This window comes from Salmo trutta, chromosome 20 (assembly GCF_901001165.1).
Source record: "Salmo trutta chromosome 20, fSalTru1.1, whole genome shotgun sequence".
Classification (NCBI taxonomy): Eukaryota; Metazoa; Chordata; class Actinopteri; order Salmoniformes; family Salmonidae; genus Salmo; species Salmo trutta.
Window position 1 is genome coordinate 5,499,674 of NC_042976.1, and position 25,239 is coordinate 5,524,912.

Sequence of the window (25,239 nt, forward strand, 5' to 3'; positions counted from 1 at the left end):
TGTTTCTTCCATTTGCGAATAATCGCACCAAATGTTGTCACCTTCTCACCAAGCTGCTTGGCGATGGTCTTGTAGCCCATTCCAGCCTTCTGTAGGTCTACTATCTTTAATTGCAGGGCCTACGACATCTTAAACTAAAATAAGGTTCACAATAGGCCAATCAATCAAATTTTATTTCATAAAGCTCTTTTACATCAGCAGTTTTCACAAAGAGCTTTACAGATACCCAGCCTAAACCTCCAAAGAGAAAGCAATGCAGAGGCAGAAGCACAGTGGCTAGGAAAAAGTCCCAAGAAGGCAGAAACCTAGGAAGAAACCTACAGAGGAACCAGGCTCAGGAGGCCATGAACGCCAGATATACTTTCAAGACGTTCAAACTTTCATAGATAACCAGCAGGGAGAGATAAAAACAGCGATGGCTATAGAAGACAAACATCTGTTTTTTATGTTCCTCAGCCTGCCGCTTGTAGTCATTCAGCAGAGCCTTCTGATTCTGGGTATTGGCGTCCCTTTCCAATTGATTCTTCTTCTTTATCTCCTCGATCTCTTGTCTCATTAGGTCAGCCTTCTCCTTATGGCCCTTCTCGAGGAGATCTTTCTGCTCCTGCATCCTGCGGTCCAGGGTCCTGTTGAACTCCTGCTGCTGTTGCTTCCTCTCCTTCTCCATCTGCTTTTTCATCTCCTTCAAGTACTTCTCCTGGCCCCTGCCCATGTTCTCAATTTTGCGCTCCATCTCTGCCTGTTGCTCCTTGGATGCTGCCTTCTCCTGCTCCAGCTCAGCTGTTTTCTTCTTTTCAGCTGGAAGATCCAAGGAGAGAGAAAAATAAGTAGGAAAACTAGTCAACTCATTTTCTCATACAGATTCACACACGTTAAAATCCCCTAGTGTCTATTGGCACAACAGTGTATCAATCTAAGTAACATAATTAAAAACATCCCATTAAAATCTGGCAGTTAAAGCTAGAGATATGTATTTTTGCATTGGGCTGCGTCTCAATCCACCACATCCACCTATGTTGCCATTCCGCATCAGAAGGTGGAAAGGGGCAGAGCTACTGCGCTGTTTGTCAGACCAGGAGACATCCAGCAAATCGTTCTTCTTATAAAAACATCTGTAGCATCCGAACGGTTTGGCCTAAAAACTAATATGATCAATGATCAAAAAGGGGAGACTCTCACGAACACGATGGTGTTCTTCATTTTGCTCTACCACAAGTGTCACGGGCTCGTCTACAGGTAACCCACGGGCTCGTCTACAGGTAACCCACGGGCTCGTCTACAGGTAACCCACGGGCTCGTCTACAGGTAACCCACGGGCTCGTCTACAGGTAACCCACGGGCTCCTCTACAGGTAACCCACGGGCTTGTCTACAGGTAACCCATGGGCTCCTCTACAGGTAACCCACGGGCTCCTCTACAGGTAACCCATGGTCTCATCTAAAGGTAACCCACGGGCTCGTCTACAGGTAACCCACGGTCTCGTCTACAGGTAACCCACGGGCTCGTCTACAGGTAACCCACGGGCTCGTCTACAGGTAACCCACGGGGCTTGTCTACAGGTAACCCACGGGCTCGTCTACAGGTAACCCACGGTCTCCTCTACAGGTAACCCACGGGCTCCTCTACAGGTAACCCACGGGCTCGTCTACAGGTAACCCACGGTCTCATCTACAGGTAACCCTTGGGCTCCTCTACAGGTAACCCACGGGCTCGTCTACAGGTAACCCACGGGCTCGTCTAAAGGTAACCCACGGGGCTCGTCTACAGGTAACCCACGGGCTCGTCTACAGGTAACCCACGGTCTCATCTACAGGTAACCCATGGGCTCCTCTACAGGTAACCCACGGTCTCATCTACAGGTAACCCATGGGCTCCTCTACAGGTAACCCACGGGGCTCGTCTACAGGTAACCCACGGGCTCGTCTAAAGGTAACCCACGGGGCTCGTCTACAGGTAACCCACGGGCTCGTCTAAAGGTAACCCACGGGGCTCGTCTAAAGGTAACCCACGGGGCTCGTCTAAAGGTAACCCACGGGGCTCGTCTACAGGTAACCCACGGGGCTCGTCTACAGGTAACCCACGGGGCTCGTCTACAGGTAACCCACGGGCTCGTCTACAGGTAACCCACGGGCTCGTCTACAGGTAACCCACGGGCTCGTCTAAAGTTAACTTCTATGGGCTAGGTGGGACGCTAGGCTTTACGGCGAAAGCATAAAATTAGATTATGTCAGGACATAAACTTCACAAGAAAAACCACACAGCCATTTTCTAAGCAAGGACATGCATCACAAAAACTGAAAATACAGCTAAAATATTCACTAACCTTTGATCATCTTCATCAGATGACACACATAGGACTTCATGTTACACAATACATGTATGTTTTGCTCGATAAAGTTCATATTTATATCCAAAAACCCCATTTTACATTGCCGCGTGATATTCAGAAAATGTATTCCCACCAAAACAACGGTGAATGAGCACATCAATTTATAAAAATACTCATCATAAACGTTGATAAAATGTACAACAGTTATTGAAAGAATTATAGATATACTTCTCCTTAATGCAACCACTGAGTCAGATTTTAAAATAGCTTTACGGAGAAAGCACATTTTTCAATATTCTGAGTACATTGCTCAACCATAAAAGCAAGCTATACAGATACCCGCCAAGTTCTGGGGTCAACTAAACTCAGAATTAGTATTATAAATATTCTCTTACCTTTGCTGATCTTCGTCAGAATGCACTCCCAGGACTCCTACTTCCACAAGAAATGTTATTTTTGTTCGAAATACTCAATATTTATGTCCAAATACCTCATTTGTTTGTGCGTTCAGATCACTATCCAAAGGCATAACGCGTGAGTGTAAATCCAGACATGAAAAGTAAAATAGTTCCATTACCATTCGTAGAAACATGTCAATCGTTGTTTACAATCAATCTTTAGGGTCTTTTTAACATAAAACGTAGACAATATTCCAACCGGACAATAGCGTATTCATTACAGAGAAAAAAGAAGGAGTGGCGCGCCAAATGTGCCCGCGCAGTAAACAACTCACTGGTCCCGGGCAGTCCACTCATTGACTGAGCTTCTATTTTCTGCCCAGTAACAGGAGAGGGATGAAACACGTTTCTAAAGGCTGTTGACAGCCAATGGAAGTCTTAGGAAGTGCAACGTGACCCCACAGACACAGTAGTTTCGATAGGGATTCAAAAGAAGAACTACAATTCTCAGATTTTCCACTTCCTGGTTGGATTTTTCTCAGGTCTTTGCCTGCCATATGAGTTATGTTATACTCACAGATATCATTCAAACAGTTTTAGAAACTTCAGAGTGTTTTCTATCCAAATATACTAATAATATGCAAATATTTGACTCTGGGCCCGAGTATTAGGCAGTTTACTCTGGGCACGCTTTTCATCCGAAAATGAAAATACTGCCCCCTATACCTTAAAAAGTTAACCCACGGGCTCGTTTTAAGGTAACCCACGGGCTTGTCTACAGGTAACCCACGGGCTCGTTTTAAGGTAACCCACGGGCTCGTCTACAGGTAACCCACGGGCTTGTCTACAGGTAACCCACGGGCTTGTCTACAGGTAACCCACGGGCTCGTCTACAGGTAACCCATGGGCTCGTCTACAGGTAACCCACGGGCTCGTCTACAGGTAACCCACGGGCTTGTCTACAGGTAACCCACGGGCTTGTCTACAGGTAACCCACGGGGCTTGTCTACAGGTAACCCACGGGCTTGTCTACAGGTAACCCACGGGCTCGTCTAAAGGTAACCCACGGGCTTGTCTACAGGTAACCCACGGGCTCGTCTACAGGTAACCCACGGTCTCATCTACAGGTAACCCACGGTCTCATCTACAGGTAACCCACAGGCTCGTCTACAGGTAACCCACGGGCTCGTCTACAGGTAACCCACTGTCTCGTCTACAGGTAACCCACAGGCTCGTCTACAGGTAACCCACGGGCTCGTCTACAGGTAACCCACGGTCTCCTCTACAGGTAACCCACGGTCTCATCTACAGGTAACCCACAGGCTCGTCTACAGGTAACCCACGGGCTCGTCTACAGGTAACCCACGGTCTCGTCTACAGGTAACCCACAGGCTCGTCTACAGGTAACCCACGGGCTCGTCTACAGGTAACCCACGGTCTCCTCTACAGGTAACCCACGGTCTCATCTACAGGTAACCCACAGGCTCGTCTACAGGTAACCCACGGGCTCGTCTACAGGTAACCCACGGTCTCGTCTACAGGTAACCCACAGGCTCGTCTACAGGTAACCCACGGGCTTGTCTACAGGTAACCCACGGGCTCGTCTACAGGTAACCCACGGGCTCATCTACAGGTAACCCACGGTCTCGTCTACAGGTAACCCACGGTCTCGTCTACAGGTAACCCACGGACTCGTCTACAGGTAACCCACGGGCTCATCTACAGGTAACCCACGGGCTCGTCTACAGATAACCCACGGGCTCGTCTACAGGTAACCCACGGGCTCATCTAAAGGTACGAATCAAACAGAAAATGTGTACTTGAGCGAGGGGATTATTGCTAGACCAAGTAAACACATTTTGACGTGCATTATTTTGTAAATCAAATTGATCCCCACTGGAAATCACCCACAACAGCACATATTGCATGTACAGCTATGCAGTTTGAAGAGGGGAGCTTTGCAGGTAGTCTGGTTCATATCTAGGGCCTGGTGTATTCAACTTGTATTTTAAAGAGCAATTGCCCGTAAAAAAATGACTTCTTATTTAGAAAATAGCTTATCGATATGAGTAAAACATTTATTCCACTATCAAGATTTTCTACAAAGGCCTCCCGAGTGGCACAGCAGTCTAAGGCACTTCATCGCAGTTCTAGAGGCGTCACCACAGACCCGGGTTTGATCCCAGGCTGTGTCGCAGCCGACCGCCACAGGGAGACCCATGAGGGGGCGCACAATTGGCCCAGTGTCATCCGGGTTAGGGGAGGGTTTGGCCGGATGTCCTTTTCCCATCACGCTCTAGCAACTATTTGTGGAGGGCCGGGCGCAGTGCACGCTGACTTCGGTCACCAGTTGTACTGTGTTTCCTCCGACACATTGGTGCGGCTGGCTTCCGGGTTAAGCGGGCAGTGTGTCAAGAAGCAGTGCAGATGTTTCGGGGGACGCATGGCTCTCGACCTTCGCCTCTCCCGAGTCCGTACGGGAGTTGCAGCGATGGGACAAGACTGTAGTCACTAATTGGATATCACGAAATTGGTTATTCAATTTGGTTATTATTGTGGAGTATCTACAATGTTGTTGATCCATCCTCAGTTTTCTCCTATCACTGCCATTAAACTCTGTAACTGTTTTAAAGTCACTATTAGCCTCATGATGAAATCCCTGACCGGTTTCCTTCCTCTCCGGCAACTGAGTTAGGAAGGACGCCTGTATCTTTGTAAAGACTGGGTGAATTGATTCACCATCCAAAGTGTAATTAATAACTTTACCTTGGTCAAACGGATATTCAATTTCTGCCAATAGGTGCCGTATTACTGAAAATATTGGAAAACCTCCCTGGTCTTTGTGGTTCAATCTGTTTTTTGAAATTTACTGTTCGACTGAGGGACCTTACATATATCTGTATGTGTGGGGTACAGAGATGAGGTAATCATTCAAAAATCAAGATAAACACTATTATTTAGGCTTGCCATAACAAAGGGGTTGAATACTTACTGACTCAAGACATTTCAGCTTGTAATGTTTAATTAATCCGTAACCCATGTTAAAACCATAATTCCACATTGACATTGTGGAGTATTGTGTGTAGCCAGTGACAAAACATCTGAATTTAATCCATTTTAAATTCATGCTGAAACACAGCAAAATGTGGAAAAGTCAAGTATACAATCCAATTTAGAAATATTTGGATATTTTTACTACATAATACTTAGAAGTTGTCATTTTGGGCGGGGCCTGGCATTAGGGTGGGGCCACTGGTCTTGTTTGCATCTTCTGAACATTAACCTACCACAGTAGATTTATTATTTTATAATTGGAAGTAAAAAAAAGATTGAGCTGTGGCTTACCTTGGATTTTTTTCTCATTTTCAGTCAGTTTTTTGTCAGCTTGCAGGATGGAGTTGGACTCTGCACTCTTTCCCTTCAGGAACTGCTCCAGAACCTCCTCAGCCTGCAGAAAACAGGCCTTAAAGGTTGTGGCACTGATTTTGATTCAAACCGTAACCAGGTGACTGAAATTAGTTGAAATGTTGGTCATCATTACTGACTAATGATGGATGTTTTTTGATTCTCTAATACACAACGTTGTTGATGTTGTTTGCTTTCTAGCTCTTACCCTGACTCCTTTGTTGGGCACGGCCCGGTACTGTGCCACTATGTTGTCATGGTGATTGCAGTATAGCTCATAGCCTCCTGGTGTGGCGTACGTCCCCTCCTTCATCCCCTGATCCATCTGAGCAGACAGATTCTCCAGAAGGGCCTTGCACTTTTTCTCTGAGGCATCCTTGTTTTGTTTGAAAAGGTCGGCAGAGTGGTTGCTAATGGCCTCCTGAAAGATTTATTGGGAATTTTCAGATTCAGGTGCGTAGAATAAGATAAAAGATCAGACAATTATATAAAGACAGTTCTAGAAATGGTTTATTACCGGATGCTAACATTGGAGAATACAGTATACACCATATGAGAAACACAGCAGCTATAAGTCAACCTCGATACAATAACACAATGTAGATCAGAATGTTCTCTAAGAAGCAACATTTTATAGCATACAAGGTCAGGTTGACCTTCAGCTGACAACAGCTTCAGACATGTGAACCCTGGTATGACCTGACAATACCATCAGACATGTGAACCCCGGTATGAACTGACACTAGCTTCATACATGTGAACCCTGGTATGAACTGACACCAGCTTCAGACATGTGAACCCCGGTATGCATTGTGCATTGTGTGTACCAGGCACAGATCTCAAATGATGACCCTTACCACAAGAGATTTCAAGAACTCCCCATTTTCATCTTTGAAGGATCGCTTCATGAACGCCTGTGTGGCCTTAGCCTCTGAGCGAAGGTGGTTCTCTGACAGCTGATTGATGTCCACCGGGAATAAGGCCTTCACATCCTCCATTCCCTTCTTGTACACCGCCAGGCCTTCATCCACAGCAGCCTGGTTCTCAATTTTAGCCATGGCCAACACAGCATTCTCCAGACAGGGCACATTGCCTTTGGCTATGGTCTCCACATAGGTGGTGACCAAGTGCCCCAGCACTGCAATCAGACAGATGGGAGGAAAAATATGAATGTATGTATTTAGTGGTACAATAAAATGTAGAATCAATATGTATCCATTTTCATATACTGTACTGTAGGTAGATATCTGACTCACTCTTTCCGGTCAATGTGTGTCCCCCTAAAACTGTCTTCATAGGGCTCTCCTGGAAAATGAAGCGGCAGAAAGTATCTGCAACCTCTCTGAAGCTTTCAGAAAGCTCAGCCTCGTCCATGGAGTCCAGTCGGTGCATGTTGTCAGGAGTTGTAGGGGAGGGGAACACAAAACACTTGCGTGAGGGGAAGAAGTTCCGGATGCACTCTCGCGGGAGGTTGTAGTCGTTGATCTTTTTACCAGTACCTGAAAGATAACATTGGCATTACTAGATTTTATAGTAGAAGCAGATCTTGGGTACGTCCCAATAATACCTCCTTTCTCCTCCAACCTAGCAGAGCTCTTGAAGCATGTACTGACATGTTGTCAACCCAATCAAAGGAAAAGAAAATTTATTTATTACTGAAAGAATAAAACTTCTTAAGGATCCGCCCCTTTTTCTCAATTTTCACCAAAAATGACGTACACAAATCTAACTGCCTGTAGCTCTGGCCCTGAAGCAAGGATATGCATTTTCTTGGTACCATTTGAAAGGAAACACTTTGAAGTTCGTGGAAATGTGAAAGAAATGTAGAAGAATATAACACAATGAATCTGGTAAAAGATAATACAAAGAAGAAAACAACCGTTCTTTTGTATTTTTTTGTACCATCTTTGAAATGCAGGAGAAAGGCAATAATGTATTATTCCAGCCCAGGTGCAATTTAGAATTTGGCCACGAGATGGCAGCAGTGTATGTGCAAAGTTTTAGATTGATCCAATAAACCATTGCATTTCTGTTCAAAATGTTGTATCAAGACTGTCCAAGTGTGCCTAATATGTTTATTAATAACTTTTCATGTTCAAAATAGTGCACTCTCCTCAAACAATAGCATGGTATTCTTTCACTGTAATAGCTACTGTAAATTGGACAATGCAGTTAGAGTAACAAGAATTTAAGCTTTCTGCCAATATCAGAAATGTCTATGTCCTGGGAAATGTTCTTGTTATTTACAACCTCATGCTAATCACATTAGCCTACATTAGCTCAATCATCCCCTGGAAGGGACATCGATCCTGAAGAAGTTGCTAGCTAGCACAGCAGTAAATAAAGTGTGGTGAGTAGTTGACTCAGAGAGAAAGACAATAGTTTAACATTTTTTACAAATTAATTTCTTTAAAAATGAAGGAGAAGAGAGAGAGTGCTATATTTTGTTGTATTTTTTTCCACTGGCACTTAGCTAGCAAATGCAGCTAGCTTGTTCAGCCTACTCAAACAGCCGGCTAAAACAGAGAGGGATGCTATGTTATCTAGCTTGTCTATCCAACACTGGAACTCTTCCAAGGTAAGCTTTTGGTTTTAATAATTTATTGCCACTGGGTTCCGCTGGGTTAACTGCTAAACTGCTTGCTGACTGTTAACGTTACAGCATGAATGTAGCGGGCTTACTTCGATTAGCTATGTTGACTATGATGTTAGCTAATATGGTGAAAATGATGTAGACTGTGTGTAGAGGTTTGCGGTTATGATATGAAGGTTTGGCTTGGATTTTTTTTCCCTGGTCACAGACAGCTGATGTGTTGTGTACTGAAGTCTACAAGCAAAGAGAAAAGGTGAAAGGAGGAGAGCGTGAAGAGGCGAGTGTCACGGTTGTCGTAAGGAGGAGCGGACCAAAGTGCAGTGTGTGTGTCGTTCCACATTTTATTTATACTGTGAAACTATGCATTACATAAATATACTGACTGACAAAAAAAAAAAAAAAAAACATGACGCAGAGGTGAAAAATACACTACTCAAAATTAATCTCCCACAAACCCTGGTGGGACAAACACCAACTTAAATATGACCTCCAATTAGAGACAACGGTGAATAGCTGCCTCTAATTGGAGATCATCCCAAACACAGCCCAACATAGAAATACAAAACTAGAACCCATCATAGAAATACGAAACTAGAACATAATAACATGTCACGCCCTGACCTACTCTACCATAGAAAATAACAACTTACTATGGTCAGGACGTGACAGCGAGAAGGAATTATATTATATTATATATATATATAATGAGTAAAATGATCATGCTGTTTGTATGTAGCTGCTATGAAAGTGAACTGTGCATGTGATCAGGGGTGTATTAATTCCACTGATTCTGTTGAAAAACACTTCTGAAACGGAAGCAAACAGAAGGAAACGGGGATAAACATACCTGAATTTGTCCAATAGAAACTATCGTTTGCAACTGTTGGACTAATGATTACACCCTAGATCAGATAGATGAAGACAAGAGTGTGCAAGGTGGTATTGAATGTGTCACTGTCTGTCACATTGATTACTCAAATTTTTCTCACGACCTGTGCACCTACAGTTGAAGTCGGAAGTTTACATCCGCCTTGGCCAAATACATTTAAACTCAATTTTTCACCATTCTTGACATTTATTCCTAGTAAAAAAAAGTCTTAGGCCAGTTAGGATCACCACTTTATTTTAAGAATGTGAAATGTCAGAATAATGGTAGAGAGAATGATTTCTTTCAGCTTTTATTTCTTTCATCACATTCCCAGTGGTTCAGAAGTTTACATACACTCAATTAGTATTTTGTAGCATTGCCTTTACATTGTTTAACTTGGGTCAAACAATTCGAGGAAGCCTTCCACAAGCTTCCCAAATTTACCTCTCTGGGGTATGTGGGACGCTACTGTCCCACCTGCGGGACACACTATTCAACAGCCAGTGAAATAGCAGGCACATCAAATTCAAAACAACAAAAATCTCATAAATCAAATTTCTCAAACATACAACCATTATATCCCATTTTAAAGATACATTCTCGTTAATCCAACCACATTGTCCGATTTCAAAAAGGCTTTACGGTGAAAGAATAGCATTAGGACAGCACCTTTTCAAGAATAACCACACAACCATTTTCCAAGCAAGGAGAGGTGTCACAAAAACCAGAAATACAGCTAAAATTAATCACTAACCTTTGATGATCTTCATCAGATGGCACTCATAGGACTTCATGTTACACAATACATGTATGTTTTGCTTGATAAAGTTGTTATTTATATCCAAAAAAAACATTTTACATTGGCCCGTAATGTTCAGAAATGTTTTGCCTCCAAAAACGTCCGGTGAATGAACACATCAATTTACAGAAATACTCATCATAAACATTGATAAAATAATAAACTATTATTCAAATAATTATATATAAACTTCTTCTTAATGCAACCGCTGTGTCAGATTTCAACAAAGCTTTACGGCAAAAGCACACTTTGCAAAAATCTGAGTACTGCGCTCAGACAACAACATCAAGCAATACAGATACCCGGCATTTTGGAGTCAACTAAAATCATAAATAGCATTATAAATATTCACTTACCTTTGATCTTCATCAGAATGCACTCCCAGGTATCCCAGGTCCACAATAAATGTTTGTTTTGTTCGATAAAGTCCATCATTTATGTCCGAATACCTCCTTTTTGTTCGCGCGTTTAGTCCACTACTCCAAATCCAGGAAGCGCGCAGAAATGTCACGACAAAAAGTCAAAAGAAGTTCTATTTACGTTAGAAGAAACATCTCATATGATGTATAGCATCAATCTTTAGGATGTTTTTAACATAAATCTTCCATAATTTTCCAACCGGACGATTCCAATGTCTTCAAAAAATAAAAGGAACACAGCTGACTCTCACATGAATGTGCGCCACTGAGCTCATGTCATTTTCTGAGTCATCAACCATGAGCTCTTGTTCTTTTCCTATTCACAGTAGAAGCCTGAAACAATGTTCTAAAGACTGTTGATATCTAGTGGAAGCCGTAGGAAGTGCAAAATGAACCCTAAGTCACTGTATGTTTGATAGGCAATCAGTTGAAAAACTACAAACCTCAGAATTTCACACCTCCTGGTTGGATTTTTCTCAGGTTTTTGCCTGCCATATGAGTTTTGTTATACTCACAGACATGCTTCAAGCAGTTTTAGAAACTTGAGAGTGTTTTCTATCCAAATCTACTAATAATATGCATATCCTACCTTCTGTAGCAGGCAGTTTAATTTGGGCACGCTTTCATCCAAAATTCCGAATGCTGCACCGTACCCTAGTGAAGTTAATTTGGGTGAATTTTGAACCATTCCTCCTGACAGAGCTGCTGTAACTGAGTCAGGTTTGTAGGCCTCCTTGCTCGCACACGCTTTTTCAGTTCTGCCAACAAATTTTCTATGGGATTGAGGTCAGGGATTTGTGATGGCCACTCCAATACCTTGACTTTGTTGTCCTTAAGCCATTTTTCCACAACTTTGGAAGTATGCTTGGGGTCACTGTCCATTTGGAAGACCCATTTGCAACCAAGCTTTAACTTCCTGACTGATGTCTTGAGATGTTGCTTCAATATATCCACTTAATTTTCCATCCTCATGATGCCATCTATTTTGTGAAGTGCACCAGTCCCTCCTGCAGCAAAGCACCCCCACAACATGATGTTGCCACCCCCGTACCTCACGGTTGGGATGATGTTCTTCGGCTTGCAAGCCTCTCCCTTTTTCCTCCAAACATAACGATGGTCATTATGGCCAAACAGTTCTGTTTTTGTTTCATCAGAACAGAGGACATTTCTCCAAAAAGTACAATCTTTGCAAACCATAGTCTGGCTTTTTTATGGCGGTTTGGAGCAGTGGCTACTTCCTTGCTGAGCGGCTTTTCAGGTTAAGTCGATATAGGACTCGTTTTATTGTGGATATAGATACTTTTGTACCTGTTTCCTCCAGCATCTTCACAAGGTCCTTTGCTGTTGTTCTGGGAGTGATTTGCACTTTTCGCACCAAAGTACGTTCATCTCTAGGAGACAGAATGCGTCTCCTTCCTGAGCGGTATGATGGCTGTGTGGTCCCATGGTGTTTATAATTGCGTACTATTGTTTGTACAGATGAACTTGGTACCTTCAGGCATTTGGAAATTGCTCCCAAGGATGAACCAGACTTGTGGAGGTCTACTATTATTTTCTGATTTCTTTTGATTTTCCCATGATGTCAAGCAAAGAGGCACTGAGTTTGAAAGTAGGCCTTGAAATTCATCCACATGTACACCTCCAATTGACTCAAATTATGTCAATTAGCCTATCAGAAGCTTCTAAAGCCATGACATCATTTTCTGGAATTTTCCAAGCTGTTTAAAGGCACAGTCAACTTAGTGTATGTAAACTTCTGACTCACTGGAATTGTGAAACAGTGAATTGTAAGAGAAATAATCTGTCTGTAAACAATTGTTGGAGAAATTACTTGTGTCATGCACGAAGTAGATGTCCTAAACGACTTACCAAAACTATAGTTTGTTAACAAGAAATGTGTGGAGTGGTTGAAAAACGAGTTTGAATGACTCCAACCTAAGTGTTTGTAAACTTCCGACTTCAATTGTACGTTGTAAACTTTTCATTCATAGGCTAGGTTGTAGCAATCTCATGATAGGTTTAGGGAAAATTTGAGTATAATATAGTCGCCTAAACTTATCGATGTTACATTGAACTGGGTGAATGGAATATGAATGACAGTCTTCCAATATGCTGTAATAGAAATAAGGCCATGTTCATGAAAAAAAAGAATCGCCCTCCCTCATCTTAAACGTCACCGACCACCACTGTTTCATTCATCTGCTTGATCTTTTACTTAGCCTCACATAACATTGGCATTACTACGCATTACTATTACTTGAAATGTTTAACCATGCTCTTTTCAGTACAACCAGGGATACACATAGAACAACCATTTGTCATGAACAATTGCATTCGGAAGTTTTATTGCAAGTGTAAAAAAATAAAAAAATACGGTCCGCCTTAACAGAAACCTGATTAAAAATGAATTTATAAAAATGCTGTAAGTCCAGAAATTGTTTCCTTAGTGGGAAATTAATAAATGAATAATTAATATCCAACTACTCAGTGATAACTGTGTGGAGTTTGGAGTTTGTGACAGCAACTATGTGGTCGTATTATAGACACTATGTCCTGGGATTTCCTATGATCTTCTATGTAGAAGAACCCTTTAGCTTCTAACGACTCTTGTGTAGCTTACATGTGTGTGTTTGTGAGTGTCTCAGCTTTTCATATTGGGGTCATAATAGTCTGTAGCTCAAACTGTTCAGACATTACAGACGTTATTTGTGAGGAGAACTGTTTTCGGGATCCACCTTGTCACACAAACTCCACTCTATCTCAGGCCCCACACAGGTTAATGGTTGGTATCTGCGGATACAGAAGGAATAGACGAATCCGATGCAAAAAATACGTATGTAGCTATAACACACAATGTTTAAAAGGGGCTGAAGGTAATAAATCACGCCAGTTTGGGACAACCCGGCTCCTGTGCGCTCCATCGCCAGTAAGGGTGAGGCTACTTGAAGAGAGAGGGCGGCCAGATTTTGTGGGTACCCCCTGCTGCCTGTGTCTGCCTCGGTCAAGCACCGTTTGCCTCTCTTCCCAGACATGTTAATGAACGGTCCGGTCCCACCCCAGTAAACCGTTTCCTACTTGGACTTTCGAGACTGGGCTAGCTAAACAAGCACTGCATATAACTAGCTATTCCTGCCTGCCCACAGTGGAGTTGCTGGGGTAGCTGTCATGTTAAGAATAATGCTTTGGTCAAAGATGTTAGCTAGCCTACCTTGCCAGAACCCTTTTTGCTTCATACAGGTTAAACTGTTTCATGGAAACACTACTGTCACGTCCTGACCAGTATAGGGGTTATTTGTTATTGTAGTTTGGTCAGGACGTGGCAGAGGGTATTTTGTTTATGTGGTTCGGGGTGGTGGTTTATTTAGTAGGGTGTTTGTTTAGTTAGTTTCCGGGTTTTGGGTTATGTTCTATGTTTTGTATTTCTATGTTCTTTCTAGGTCTTTGTATTTCTATGTCTAGGTTTTGGGTGTTGGACTCTCAATTGGAGGCAGGTGTTTTTAGTTGCCTCTGATTGAGAGTCCTATATATAGGTATGTGTTTTGTTTGTAGTTGGTGGGAGATTGTTCCGTGTATAGTGTCAAGCCTTACAGGACTGTTTATCGTCGATGTGTTTCTTTTTGTATACGTGTTTATTTAGGGTTTTCCTTCTTTCCTTATAATAAAGAAGATGAGTATACATTTCCCTGCTGAGTTTTGGTCTCATCACTACGACAACCGTGACAGAATCTCCCACCAAAAATGGACCAAGCAGCGGGGTAAGGAGCAGAAGAACAAGTATACGGACTATCAGGAGAAATGGACCTGGGAGGAAATTCTGGACGGGGCTGGACCTTGGCACCAGGCTGGGGACTTTCTCCCTCCGGAAGAAATCGTGGCAGGCAAGGCGGAGAGGCGTCGGTACGAGGCTATATAGGTGCCGATAAAGCACGAGAGGCATCCCCAATAATTTTTTTTGGGGGGGGCACACGGGCAGTTTGCCTGGACCAAGGGTGAGCCCTAAGCCAGCTACCCGTGCTTATATGGAGAAACGTGTAGAGTGGAGGGCGCCAAGTTATGAAGAAGTGCGCATGATCTCGCCCATTCGCTCGCACAGGCCAGTGTGAGCTATTCCAGCCCCTTGCAGATGCCGTGCTAGAGTGGGCATCCAGCCTGGTAGGAGGATGCCTGCGCAGCGCGTCTGGTCGCCGGTACGCCTCCTAGGACCAGGCTACCCTACGCCCGCTCTACGCACGGTAACCAACAAGCCCCTGCACAGCCCAGTTCGCCCTGTACTAGCCCCCCGCTCGTACAGGGCTGCTAGTTCCATCCAGCCAGGACGGGTTGTGCAGGAGGTGCAATCAAGACCACCTGTGCGCCTCCATGGCCCAGTCTTTCCAGTTCCCGCCTCTCGTGCTGACCTGGAAGTGCGAACCTCTAGTCTGGCACGTCCAGTACCAGCTCCACGCATCAAGCTTCCAGTGAGTCAGCCTAGTCCTAATCAGCCTGTTCTCGCTCCTCGCACTAGCCATGGGGTGCGTGTTCTTAAACTGGCAGTTCCAGTACCAGCACCACGCATCAGGCTTCTAGTGCGTAATAGTAGTTCCTCTCGGCCGGTTCCTGCTTCCTGCACTAGCCCTAGGGTGCGTGTCTCCAGCCTGGTACCTCCTCTACCAGCCCCACGCATCAGGCTTCCAGTGCGTCAGCCCAGCCTCGAGAGTCCGGAGACAGTGCCCCGTCCAGAGGGTCCGGAGACAGTGCCCCGTCCAGAGGGTCCGGAGACAGTGCCCCGTCCAGAGGGTCCGGAGACAGTGCCCCGTCCAGAGGGTCCGGAGACAGTGCCCCGTCCAGAGTATCCGGCAACAGTGTCCCGTCCAGAGTATCCGGCAACAGTGTGCAGTCCGGAACCGAGTGAGTCTGCATACAGTCCGGAACCAAGTGAGTCTGCCTGCGATCCGGAACCGAGTGAGTCTGTCTGCGATCCGGAACCGAGTGAGTCTGTCTGCGATCCGGAACCGAGTGAGTCTGTCTGCGATCCGGTACCGAGTGAGTCTGCCTGCAATCCGGTACCGAGTGAGTCTGCCTGTGATCCGGAACCGAGTGACTCTGCATACGATCCGGAACCGAGTGAGTCTGCATACGATCCGGAACCGAGTGAGTCTGCCTGCGATCCGGAACCGAGTGAGTCTGTCTGCGATCCGGAACCGAGTGAGTCTGCATACGATCCGGAACCGAGTGAGTCTGCCTGTGATCCGGAACCGAGTGAGTTTAAATATAACTTTGAACTGTGCGAGTCTGCCTACAGCTCGGAACCGAAGGAGTCTGCCTACGGTCCGGAGCCAAGCGAGTCTGCCTACAATCTAGAGGGTAGAAGACCGGAACCAGAACCACCTCCAGTATAGGTGGGTTGGGGAGGTGGGGTGTAGCACAAGTGCTGTCGGTGACGGCAGCCACCCTCCCTTCCCTCCCTTTTTGTTTAGGGGGATTTTTTTTTTGGGGGGGGGGGGGGGGGGATTTTTGTTTTTCATGGAGGTGCATCCGGGGTCTGCACCTTTGGGGGGGGGGGGTACTGTCACACAGTATAGAGGTTATTTGTTATTGTAATTTGGTCAGGACGTGGCAGAGGGTATTTTGTTTATGTGGTTCGGGGTGGTGGTTTATTTAGTAGGGTGTTTGTTTAGTTAGTTTCCGGGTTTTGGGTTATGTTCTATGTTTTGTATTTCTATGTTCTTTCTAGGTCATTGTATTTCTATGTCTAGGTTTTGGGTGTTGGACTCTCAATTGGAGGCAGGTGTTTTTAGTTGCCTCTGATTGAGAGTCCTATATATAGGTATGTGTTTTGTTTGTAGTTGGTGGGAGATTGTTCCGTGTATAGTGTCAAGCCTTACAGGACTGTTTATCGTCGGTGTGTTTCTTTTTGTATACATGTTTATTTAGGGTTTTCCTTCTTTCCTTATAATAAAGTAGATGAGTATACATTTCCCTGCTGCGTTTTGGTCTCATCACTACGACAACTACGTATGTTGGAAGCTTGTCTATGTTTAATGTTCCCCCCTTTATTACCCCACGTTCCACAGTGTCAATGGGGTTCAGGGGCTAAATCAATCTCTCCAGGGTGAGAGTGAGAAGTTTGGTCTTTGTCCACAAGGGGGCGCCCCTCCCCCATAGTTGGCTCATTACTGAGATTCATTGCTGATCCCTGCCTGTAGCTCACTGGCCTCTGGTGTCTAGTGATACAGGTTATGGTCTCTATAGGGGATTAGTTGTTGGTAGCGGAGTTGAGGGAACGAGCAGGGTTGTACACAACCACCCTATTATCCCACACAAAGTCTCTGTGGTTCATATGAGCCCCCAAATGAGCTGTCTGTCTCCAGCTCAACACTTTGCATTCCTGGGAATTAGATTAAATTACGATTCGCACCGGTCTGTTACAACAGCTGTCTGTCCCATTCCCAGCTATGTTACAAGGTATTTTGTCGCCAGTACCTATGACTGGTCAGTAGGGTAACCTCCATGACAAGGCTTTTTCCCTAGGTCTGTTTGTAATGCATGCGTTCCAGCGCTGGGTGCCAGCTGGTTGCCAGAACGCATCTTACCACCTAAACCGAGTGAGGCTCGTCACTGATCGCCAGAGCCTGTGTACCCAGAGTGGGCCAGGCTTTAGGCAAACCTTGGCACATGAACACAGGTTTTTCAACTGAGTTCCACAGTGTTCACAGGTGTCAAAAGTGGTGTGTCTCCCACATATGAGTTAGATGAAAAGTGTCCCATCTCCACGTTCAGACACACATTTGTCAAGATTGGTGGAAGAATCTCTCCAGGTCCCAGAATTTCATTGGCCTTGTCAGGCGTGATTGTAGATCCTTCAACCAAAGTTGTGAGAGTGCGACTCCCCATAGTATGTTGTTCTCCTTCAGGGAACAGTAGTTTTAGTCATAACGCTACACTTTGCATCATATCGTGATATATTGTCTGATATACACACAGCTGGAATGCTGTTTACGTCAATCAGCATCTAGGTCTCAAACTACCTTGTTTATAATAATCAAAATCACCTTTCTTGAGTCGCAGGGAATTCTCCAGGTACTGGTCTGGAGTGATTTCTCTGCCGTCGATCTTGAGCTTTAGAGTGAAATCTCTGACGGTCCACACAAAATTAGGAAAGAACTGCTTAAACTGGGTGCCCTCTCCTTCCTCCTCATTGTCAGTGGTAGACTTCACCTTGATCATCTCTGTCAGCTCGTTCACATATCTATAGGACCGGTTGAGGATTGATACAGGAGTTCCCAAAGCTCATGTCAATGTCATGCACAGTTTCAGTACAGGGGCTTGAATTTCAGGGAAGTGAAAAACAACCAAACAAAATAAATAATTTTCAGATTAGATTTCTTTGAAAGTCACAGACATTGGTTTTAGTAAACATCAGCTCTTCATGTTCACTAAATCCAAGAATCAATCCCGGGAACCGGCATCCTGAGATTTCTCAAGCCCTGTACAGTTTCCAGATAAATAAATTACTATGTAGTACTGATAAACACGACATATGCAACTTGCATATAGCATATTTAATTAAACGGAACATATTTAGTTGGCGCGTTATTAATATTAAAATTCTCTACCATGTCAATGATTATGTCTAGCCTACAATTAAATAATGTTAAAAATATACATACAAATTCATGAAAATGTCCACCACAATTAGCTAGGCTACCACTAATATGGCTGAGAATACTGTCAAAAGCCTAACAAACAAACTATCATATCAAATACCACAACAGATTATGTCCACAAGATGCCACAGAATGGAGCCAAATGTTGACCCAAAAGGATACTGAAGCTTCTCCACAGCATCATTATCGATGGTCCCTCGACTGTTGTAGACCAGAGTACTGCTTAACAGAATGGCCAGGGAGAAGATCCAGGCATCATTCTTAGAATCCCCCTGAAACAAGTATCACGTCAAATCAAAGCAAATTTTATTTGTCACATGCGCCGAATACAACAGACAACCTTACAGTGAAATGCTTACTTACGAGCCCTTAACCAACAGTGCAGTTTTAAGAAAAATACAAACAAAATAAAAATAAAGAAAAGTAACAAATAATTAAAGAGCAGCAGTAAATAACTGTCACGTTCTGACCAGTAAGGGGTTATTGTAGTTTGGTCAGGACGTCGCAGGGGGGTATTTGGTTTATGTGGTTCGGGGTGTGTGTCTATGTAGAGGGGTGTTTGATTTATGTATTCCGGGGTTTTTGGGCACTGTTCTATGTTAGTGTATTTCTATGTTCTGTCTAGTCTAGTCTATTTCTATGTTTAGATAATTGGGGGTTGAGCCTTCAATTGGAGGCAGCTGTTTCTTGTTGCCTTTGATTGAAGGTCCTATAATTAGGTATGTGTTTGTTAGGGGTATTGTGGGAGGTTGTTCTTGTATTGCTGTGTGTTGCCTTCAAGACTGTTTGTCGGCGGTCATCGGTTTCTTGTTTTGTTAATTAAGTGTTCACATTAGAAGTTAAATATGAGCACTCAACCCGCTGCGCCTTGCTCCATTCCTTACGACGACCGTTACAATAACAATAGTGAGACTATATACAGGGGGTACCGGTACAGAGTCAATGTGCGGGGGCACCAGTTAGTCGAGGTAACTGAGGTAATATTTACATGTAGGTAGAGTTATTAAAGTGATTATGCAAAGATAATTAACAGAGAGTAGCAGCAGTGTAAGGGGGGGCAATGCAAATAGTCTGGGTAGCCATTTGATTAGATGTTCAGGAGTCTTATGGCTTGGAGGTAGAAGCTGTTTAGATACCTCTTGGACATAGACTTGGCGCTCCGTTACTGTTTGCCGTACGGTAGCGGAGAGAACAGTCTATGACTTGGGTGGCAGGAGTCTTTGACCCTTTTTAGGGCCTTCCAACATGTATTGGATCTCTGACTAAGTAATCATTTAATTTACATGATGAGTGTGCAGATATGTGTTCACGGTGCTTGGTTAGTAATCTAAGAGGAATATGAATCTTTAATGTGGATTGTAAAGAGATTGAACTTTGACCTCCCACCTTCTCCACGTCCCCCAGCCCCTCTGTATCCAGCAGCACCAGGGTGTGGTCTGTTTTTTCAGGATGAGGGACACACCACATCCAGATGCCCTTAGTCTTGGACTGGATGGTGTCTCCAAGGGCAAAACCTAAATGAACAGAGCTTATTGAGGACATTTACAGTATAAATATTAAACCAGCCTTTAACACTGTTCCAGAGCTGGACCAGAGCTACCGCAGACCAGAACTAGCTAGCTACTAGCAAAGCCCTAGACCAGAGTTAGTTAGTGTGGACCAGAACTAGCTAGCTACTAGCAAAGCCCTAGACCAGAGTTAGTTAGTGCGGACCAGAACTAGCTAGCTACTAGCAAAGCCCTAGACCAGAGTTAGTTAGTGCGGACCAGAACTAGCTAGCTACTAGCAAAGCCCTAGACCAGAGTTAGTTAGTGCGGACCAGAACTAGCTAGCTACTAGCTAAGCCCTAGACCAGAGTTAGTTAGTGCGGACCAGAACTAGCTAGCTACTAGCAAAGCCCTAGACCAGAGTTAGTTAGTGCGGGCCAGAACTACTGCAGACCAGAGCTAGGGGGGAGGGGAAGATAGATGCCCCATTTTATGGGACAAAAAGTATTGGGACAAATTCACTTCGAAGTAAATGCTAAATAAAGTATTGTGTCATATTTTAGTCATTTTTTATGTAAATAAGAATAGTATATGTTTGTAAACACTTTTACATTAATGTGGATGCTACCATGGTTACGCATAGTCCTGAATGAATTGTGAATAATGATGAGTGAGGAAGTTCATACCTCCAAGACATGCTAACTTCTCTCCATTACAATAACAGGGGAGGTTAGCATTTTATATTATACCTCCAAGACATGCTAATCTCTAACCATTACAATAACAGGGGAGGTTAGCATTTTTTTTGGGGGGGGGGGTAAGACATTATTTACCACTCATTTCTATTGGGCACAAAATAATCTAAAACACAACCAAAACAAACAGCAAATAGCTCCAACAAGTTTGTGGAGTGACAAGGTTGATATAATCATTGTGTTCCAGGAATACGGGACCAAATACTAAACCTACTTTAATACACATGAATTTGTCCAAATACTTTTTGTCCCTTAAAATGGGGGGAGTATATACAAAAAGTGCAAAAAATTCTAAATGGTTCACTTGGTATGGATGAAAATACCCTGAAAATAAAGCTGACAGTCTACAGTTTAACCTCATATTCATTGTATCATTTCAAATCCAAAGTGCTGGAGTACTGAGGCAAAACAACAAAAAATGTGTACCAATACTTTAGTAGCTCACTGTATATATACTGTATATATACATGTATATATGACCATCTTACCGATCCTCGACTTTGGCGATGTCATTTACAAAATAGCCTCCAACACCCTACTCAACAAATTGGATGCAGTCTTGGATCACAGTGCCATCCGTTTTGTCACCAAAGCCCCATATACTACCCACCACTGCGACCTGTACGCTCTCATTGGCTGGCCCTCGATTCATACTCGTCGCCAAACCCACTGGCTCCAGGTCATCTACAAGACCCTGCTAGGTAAAGTCCCGCCTTATCTCTGCTCGCTGGTCACCATAGCTGCACCCATCCGTAGCACGCGTTCCAGCAGGTATATCTCACTGGTCACCCCCAAAGCCAATTCCTCCTTTGGCCGCCTCTCCTTCCAGTTCTCTGCTGCCAATGACTGGTACGAACTACAAAAATCTCTGAAACTGGAAACACTTATCTCCCTCATTAGCTTTAAGCACCAGATGTCAGAGCAGCTCACAGATCACTGCACCTGTACATAGCCCCTCTATAAATATCCCAAACAACTATCTCTTCCCCTACTGTATTTATTTATTTAGCTCCTTTGCACCCCAGTATTTCTACTTTACACACTCATCTACTGTCAAATCTACCATTCCAGTGTTTTAATTGCTATATTGTATTTACTTCGCCACCATGGCCTATTTATTTGCTCACATTTTATATAGACTTATTTTTCTACTGTATTATTGACTGTATGTTTGTTTTACTCCATGTGTAACTCTGTGTTATATGTGTCGAACTGCTTTGCTTTATCTTGGCCAGGTCGCAGTTGTAAATGAGAACTTGTTCTCAACTTGCCTACCTGGTTAAATAAAGGTGAAATCAAATAAATAAAATATCTACTGTATATATATTTTTGTAACTCAGTCGGTGTCTCAACTTACTATTGAGAGTCATAAATGTAGAATACACAAAGTGCAATTTCAAAATGTGTTGGTGCATCAGCAGTTTCCCTCTTGTTACTGTACGTCATTCACTCAATTAACCCATGTCAGCTTTTACTGTAGATTGCTAGGTAAGGTAGCCTAGCCAGCTATCTAACCCTTAGAGTAGGCTTAATCATCATCAAATTACTGACCAGACAAGTATGGCATGTGCTCAGGGGCCCTGACCTCCAGGGGGTTTCCCATTGATTTTGTTTAATGTTATCAATATGTAACTATTGTGCTTTGTAATTACATGTTGGAATGTCACCTGTGTATTACCATGGTAATAACTCCTCATTTTGTTAAATGTAACTATGCGGTGCCGGTCCAAGGCTAGGACCTGGTAACAACAATTGTAACAAGGCATACTCTGTCATTAACTGCTGGTTATTTTCAATAGGTTTATTAATATGTTATGACCTGGCTCAATGGAAAGGGAAATGGGGATACCTAGTCAGTTGTACAACTGAATGTATTCAACTGAAATGTGTCTTTCTTATTTAACCCAAGACCTTACATTTTTAATTACTATGTAGTTACAATGTAACAACCTTTGCAGACAACAGACTAACCAGGAGAAATTAGGAGACAGGAGAAAATTTTTCAGTTTGACTTCTCTTTAAAAAGGTTTTCAAAGTTGATAAAGTAATTTCAGAAGCCAGCAGATATTATTATTTACCAACAATAGCTGCAAATTCCAATAAAACAACATGATGTTTTAAATTCACATTCCGATCATGAATCTAGCAAAAAAAAATTGCCGTTCAGAGTGCAGTATTTATTTAGTTTCATAAGAGAGATGGAGATGACAGGTTATGATGGTGACCATGGTGATTTGTTTTTATTTTTATTTCTCAAAGGAAAGGGAAAGATCATTTTTAGATCTGTAAGGAAATTATTTTCATGAAATTATTTTCATCATACACACACTATACTTTATATAGCTAATTTTGTTTTTGGTAAATTGTCTGCTTTTTGTGCTTTGGATTTAGTTTACATAGGCCTATGCAACAAGAAATGTAAATGTTATACAATTCCAAAGTAGTTGTCTTTTGTTTCATATTAGTTCACTGTTTACTGTTGTAAGTTTCATCCTCGTTACTTTGCAGAGGCCACTAAACTGTCACGGCCACTGGAGAGGACACTAAACTGTCACGGCCATTGGAGAGGCCACTAAACTGTCACGGCCATTGGAGAGGCCACTAAACGGTCACGGCCATTGGAGAGGCCACTAAACTGTCACGGCCAATGCTTATTTCTACAAATATGGTAGAAATATGGTAGAAATTGAGTTTTTATACTGAACAAATAGCATTTAGGGATTGCAGATATGTAATAGCACTGGAATTATCTAATTTACAGACACCTGCCACTTTGGAGAGGTTTAGGGACACTTGGAAACGTTCCGTGACCACACCTGACACCACTTACTAAAACATCTGCCCATTTCTAGTTGTTGGGTCTATCAATCCCATTTTGTTTCTAATATTGTTCACATGATGTGTTTCCAGCTCTGGGAATCAATAATTCACTTATAGCTTGTCAATGAAAGATGACTTTCAAAATAAAAAATAAACAGTTTTTTGTGTGTGCTTGATCTTGATCTGAACTATGTAACTCCTATCTATTTTATGATAATTTCCACATAATCTCCCAGATCTCTTCTTTCCAAACATACCAAGTTTTGGCATGTCAGAATCATCTAATTACACATGAATAGCAGCTACTTTTGGGGATGTCTATTTTGGCGGAAATCAACATTTTGCCAATTTATCTAAGAGGTTAAGCACAGATAATGTCTTCCTGCCATACAAATATTGTACGAGTTTCAAGATTCCCTGTCCTACTATGTTTCTACAGTTAATACTGTGTAGTTACAAAGTAGTAGGGGAAACTTTATGTACAGTGTTACCAAAAAAAGACTTTGAGGCACAGATGATGTCCAAACCTGTTTGTTAAGTAAGATATATTTGTCTCTCACCTCTTTTCCTCTGAGCCAGCTTGTTCATGAGGTAGGACTTGCCGGTGCGATACAGCCCAACCACCGCCACAACTACGACTTTCTGTTTCAGTCCCATCAGGTAGTCGATGGCCTCTGGTTCTAGGCAAAGCTCTCCGTCAGAGTTTTTAACGAGGCACATTGGGGAGTCCATGGTCAAGTGGCTTCACAAGATCGCTTCAAAGTAAATGGTTGATACAAGTTAATCATCATTAATACTTATTTAACCTCTATGATGCTATTCCTTGTCGTGTCAATAGCAAAATACAACACATTTTGTCATCATGAACCATTTTACTTCCAATAATGATCTGTAACAATAATAAATAGTAAATAGTTAGACACCATCTTATTAAGGCGAAATTCTAATGCAGGGATCTCCTGCTCCAGTAGTGACTGGTTCTATAGGCTTGTATTGTAATCCAGCACTAACGTCCCTGATTCAAAATATCAAGGTCCAGACTGAAGATCATCATTAGTTGATCATTTGACACAGGTTTGTTATTGCTATTGGTGTTAGTCTACCAGAGTGATAATAAGACATGAGAACAATTCTACAGCAAAATCAAGGTTGGGCATGCAGCTGATATAGATAAACTCTGAAGAGTACCGATCATGAAGTAATGCCTGGGGTGAAATTTGTTATAAATGTCTCTTCATAATTTTACAACGATCAGAGTTTTTCAGTTTGGTATCTTTAATACAAACAATAGGAAAGTGATCGCTGAGATCATTTGTAAAGACACCACAGTACTTATGGAGCCAATTTGTCAGGATAAGGTCAACCAGTGAAGAGTTTGAATACCTATGGGTTTGGAAATCAGAACTCAGGTTAAAGTCAGGCTTGATACTCACATATACTCGTAGTTTCGCTGACAGTCAAGGATCCTCTGCAAACCAATTTGGCAAAATAACCAAGCGCAGGCTATTTAAAGGCTGCAGACACTGAAAGTGAAAGTAGCCTCCTGTGTGGTGAAACTCATTCATTACCTAAGTACTACAAGAATGCAGTTTAACAGGAACTACCTCCGATTCCCAGTTGCTTTTATTCATGGGTGCCAAGGACATTTTGTGGTGATCATTTTTTTGTGGAGGGGGATGTGTTTTTTTTTGTTTTTTTGCAGACAGCTACAGTTGAAGTC

General features: G+C 43.0%; 2 protein-coding genes across 2 annotated transcripts in view; both read right to left on the reverse strand.

Annotated features, from left to right (window-relative positions):
- Positions 1-24,967, reverse strand: part of LOC115155455 (guanylate-binding protein 1) — a 59,431-nt gene extending 34,464 nt beyond the window's left edge. Inside the window, exon 1 of the mRNA XM_029702079.1 lies at positions 24,953-24,967. The gene's annotated coding sequence lies outside the window, so the exon portion shown is untranslated. The remainder of the gene's footprint in view (positions 1-24,952) is intronic.
- LOC115155454 (guanylate-binding protein 1-like) lies at positions 156-25,037 on the reverse strand. The gene is made up of 10 exons (XM_029702077.1): positions 24,953-25,037; positions 24,080-24,274; positions 19,844-19,971; positions 18,620-18,729; positions 17,843-18,039; positions 7,389-7,631; positions 6,990-7,270; positions 6,341-6,553; positions 6,073-6,175; positions 156-798 (listed from the first exon to the last, which is right to left on the reverse strand). Exons 2-10 carry the CDS (start codon positions 24,249-24,251, stop codon positions 335-337), a joined length of 1,911 nt encoding a protein of 636 aa, XP_029557937.1. The 5' UTR covers positions 24,252-24,274; positions 24,953-25,037; the 3' UTR covers positions 156-334.
- Between the last annotated feature and the right edge of the window lie 202 nt (positions 25,038-25,239).

Excerpts from the sequence above, each read along its gene's own strand:
- LOC115155454 (XM_029702077.1), bottom strand. The coding sequence starts at position 24,251 with ATGGACTCCCCAATGTGCCTCGTTAAAAACTCTGACGGAGAGCTTTGC. Across the intron at positions 19,972-24,079 it reads GCTGGCTCAGAGGAAAAGAG|GTTTTGCCCTTGGAGACACC; the intron begins GTGAGAGACAAA and ends CTGTTCATTTAG. Across the intron at positions 7,632-17,842 it reads TTCCCTGCGACTCAAGAAAG|GTACTGGTAAAAAGATCAAC; the intron begins GTGATTTTGATT and ends GTTATCTTTCAG.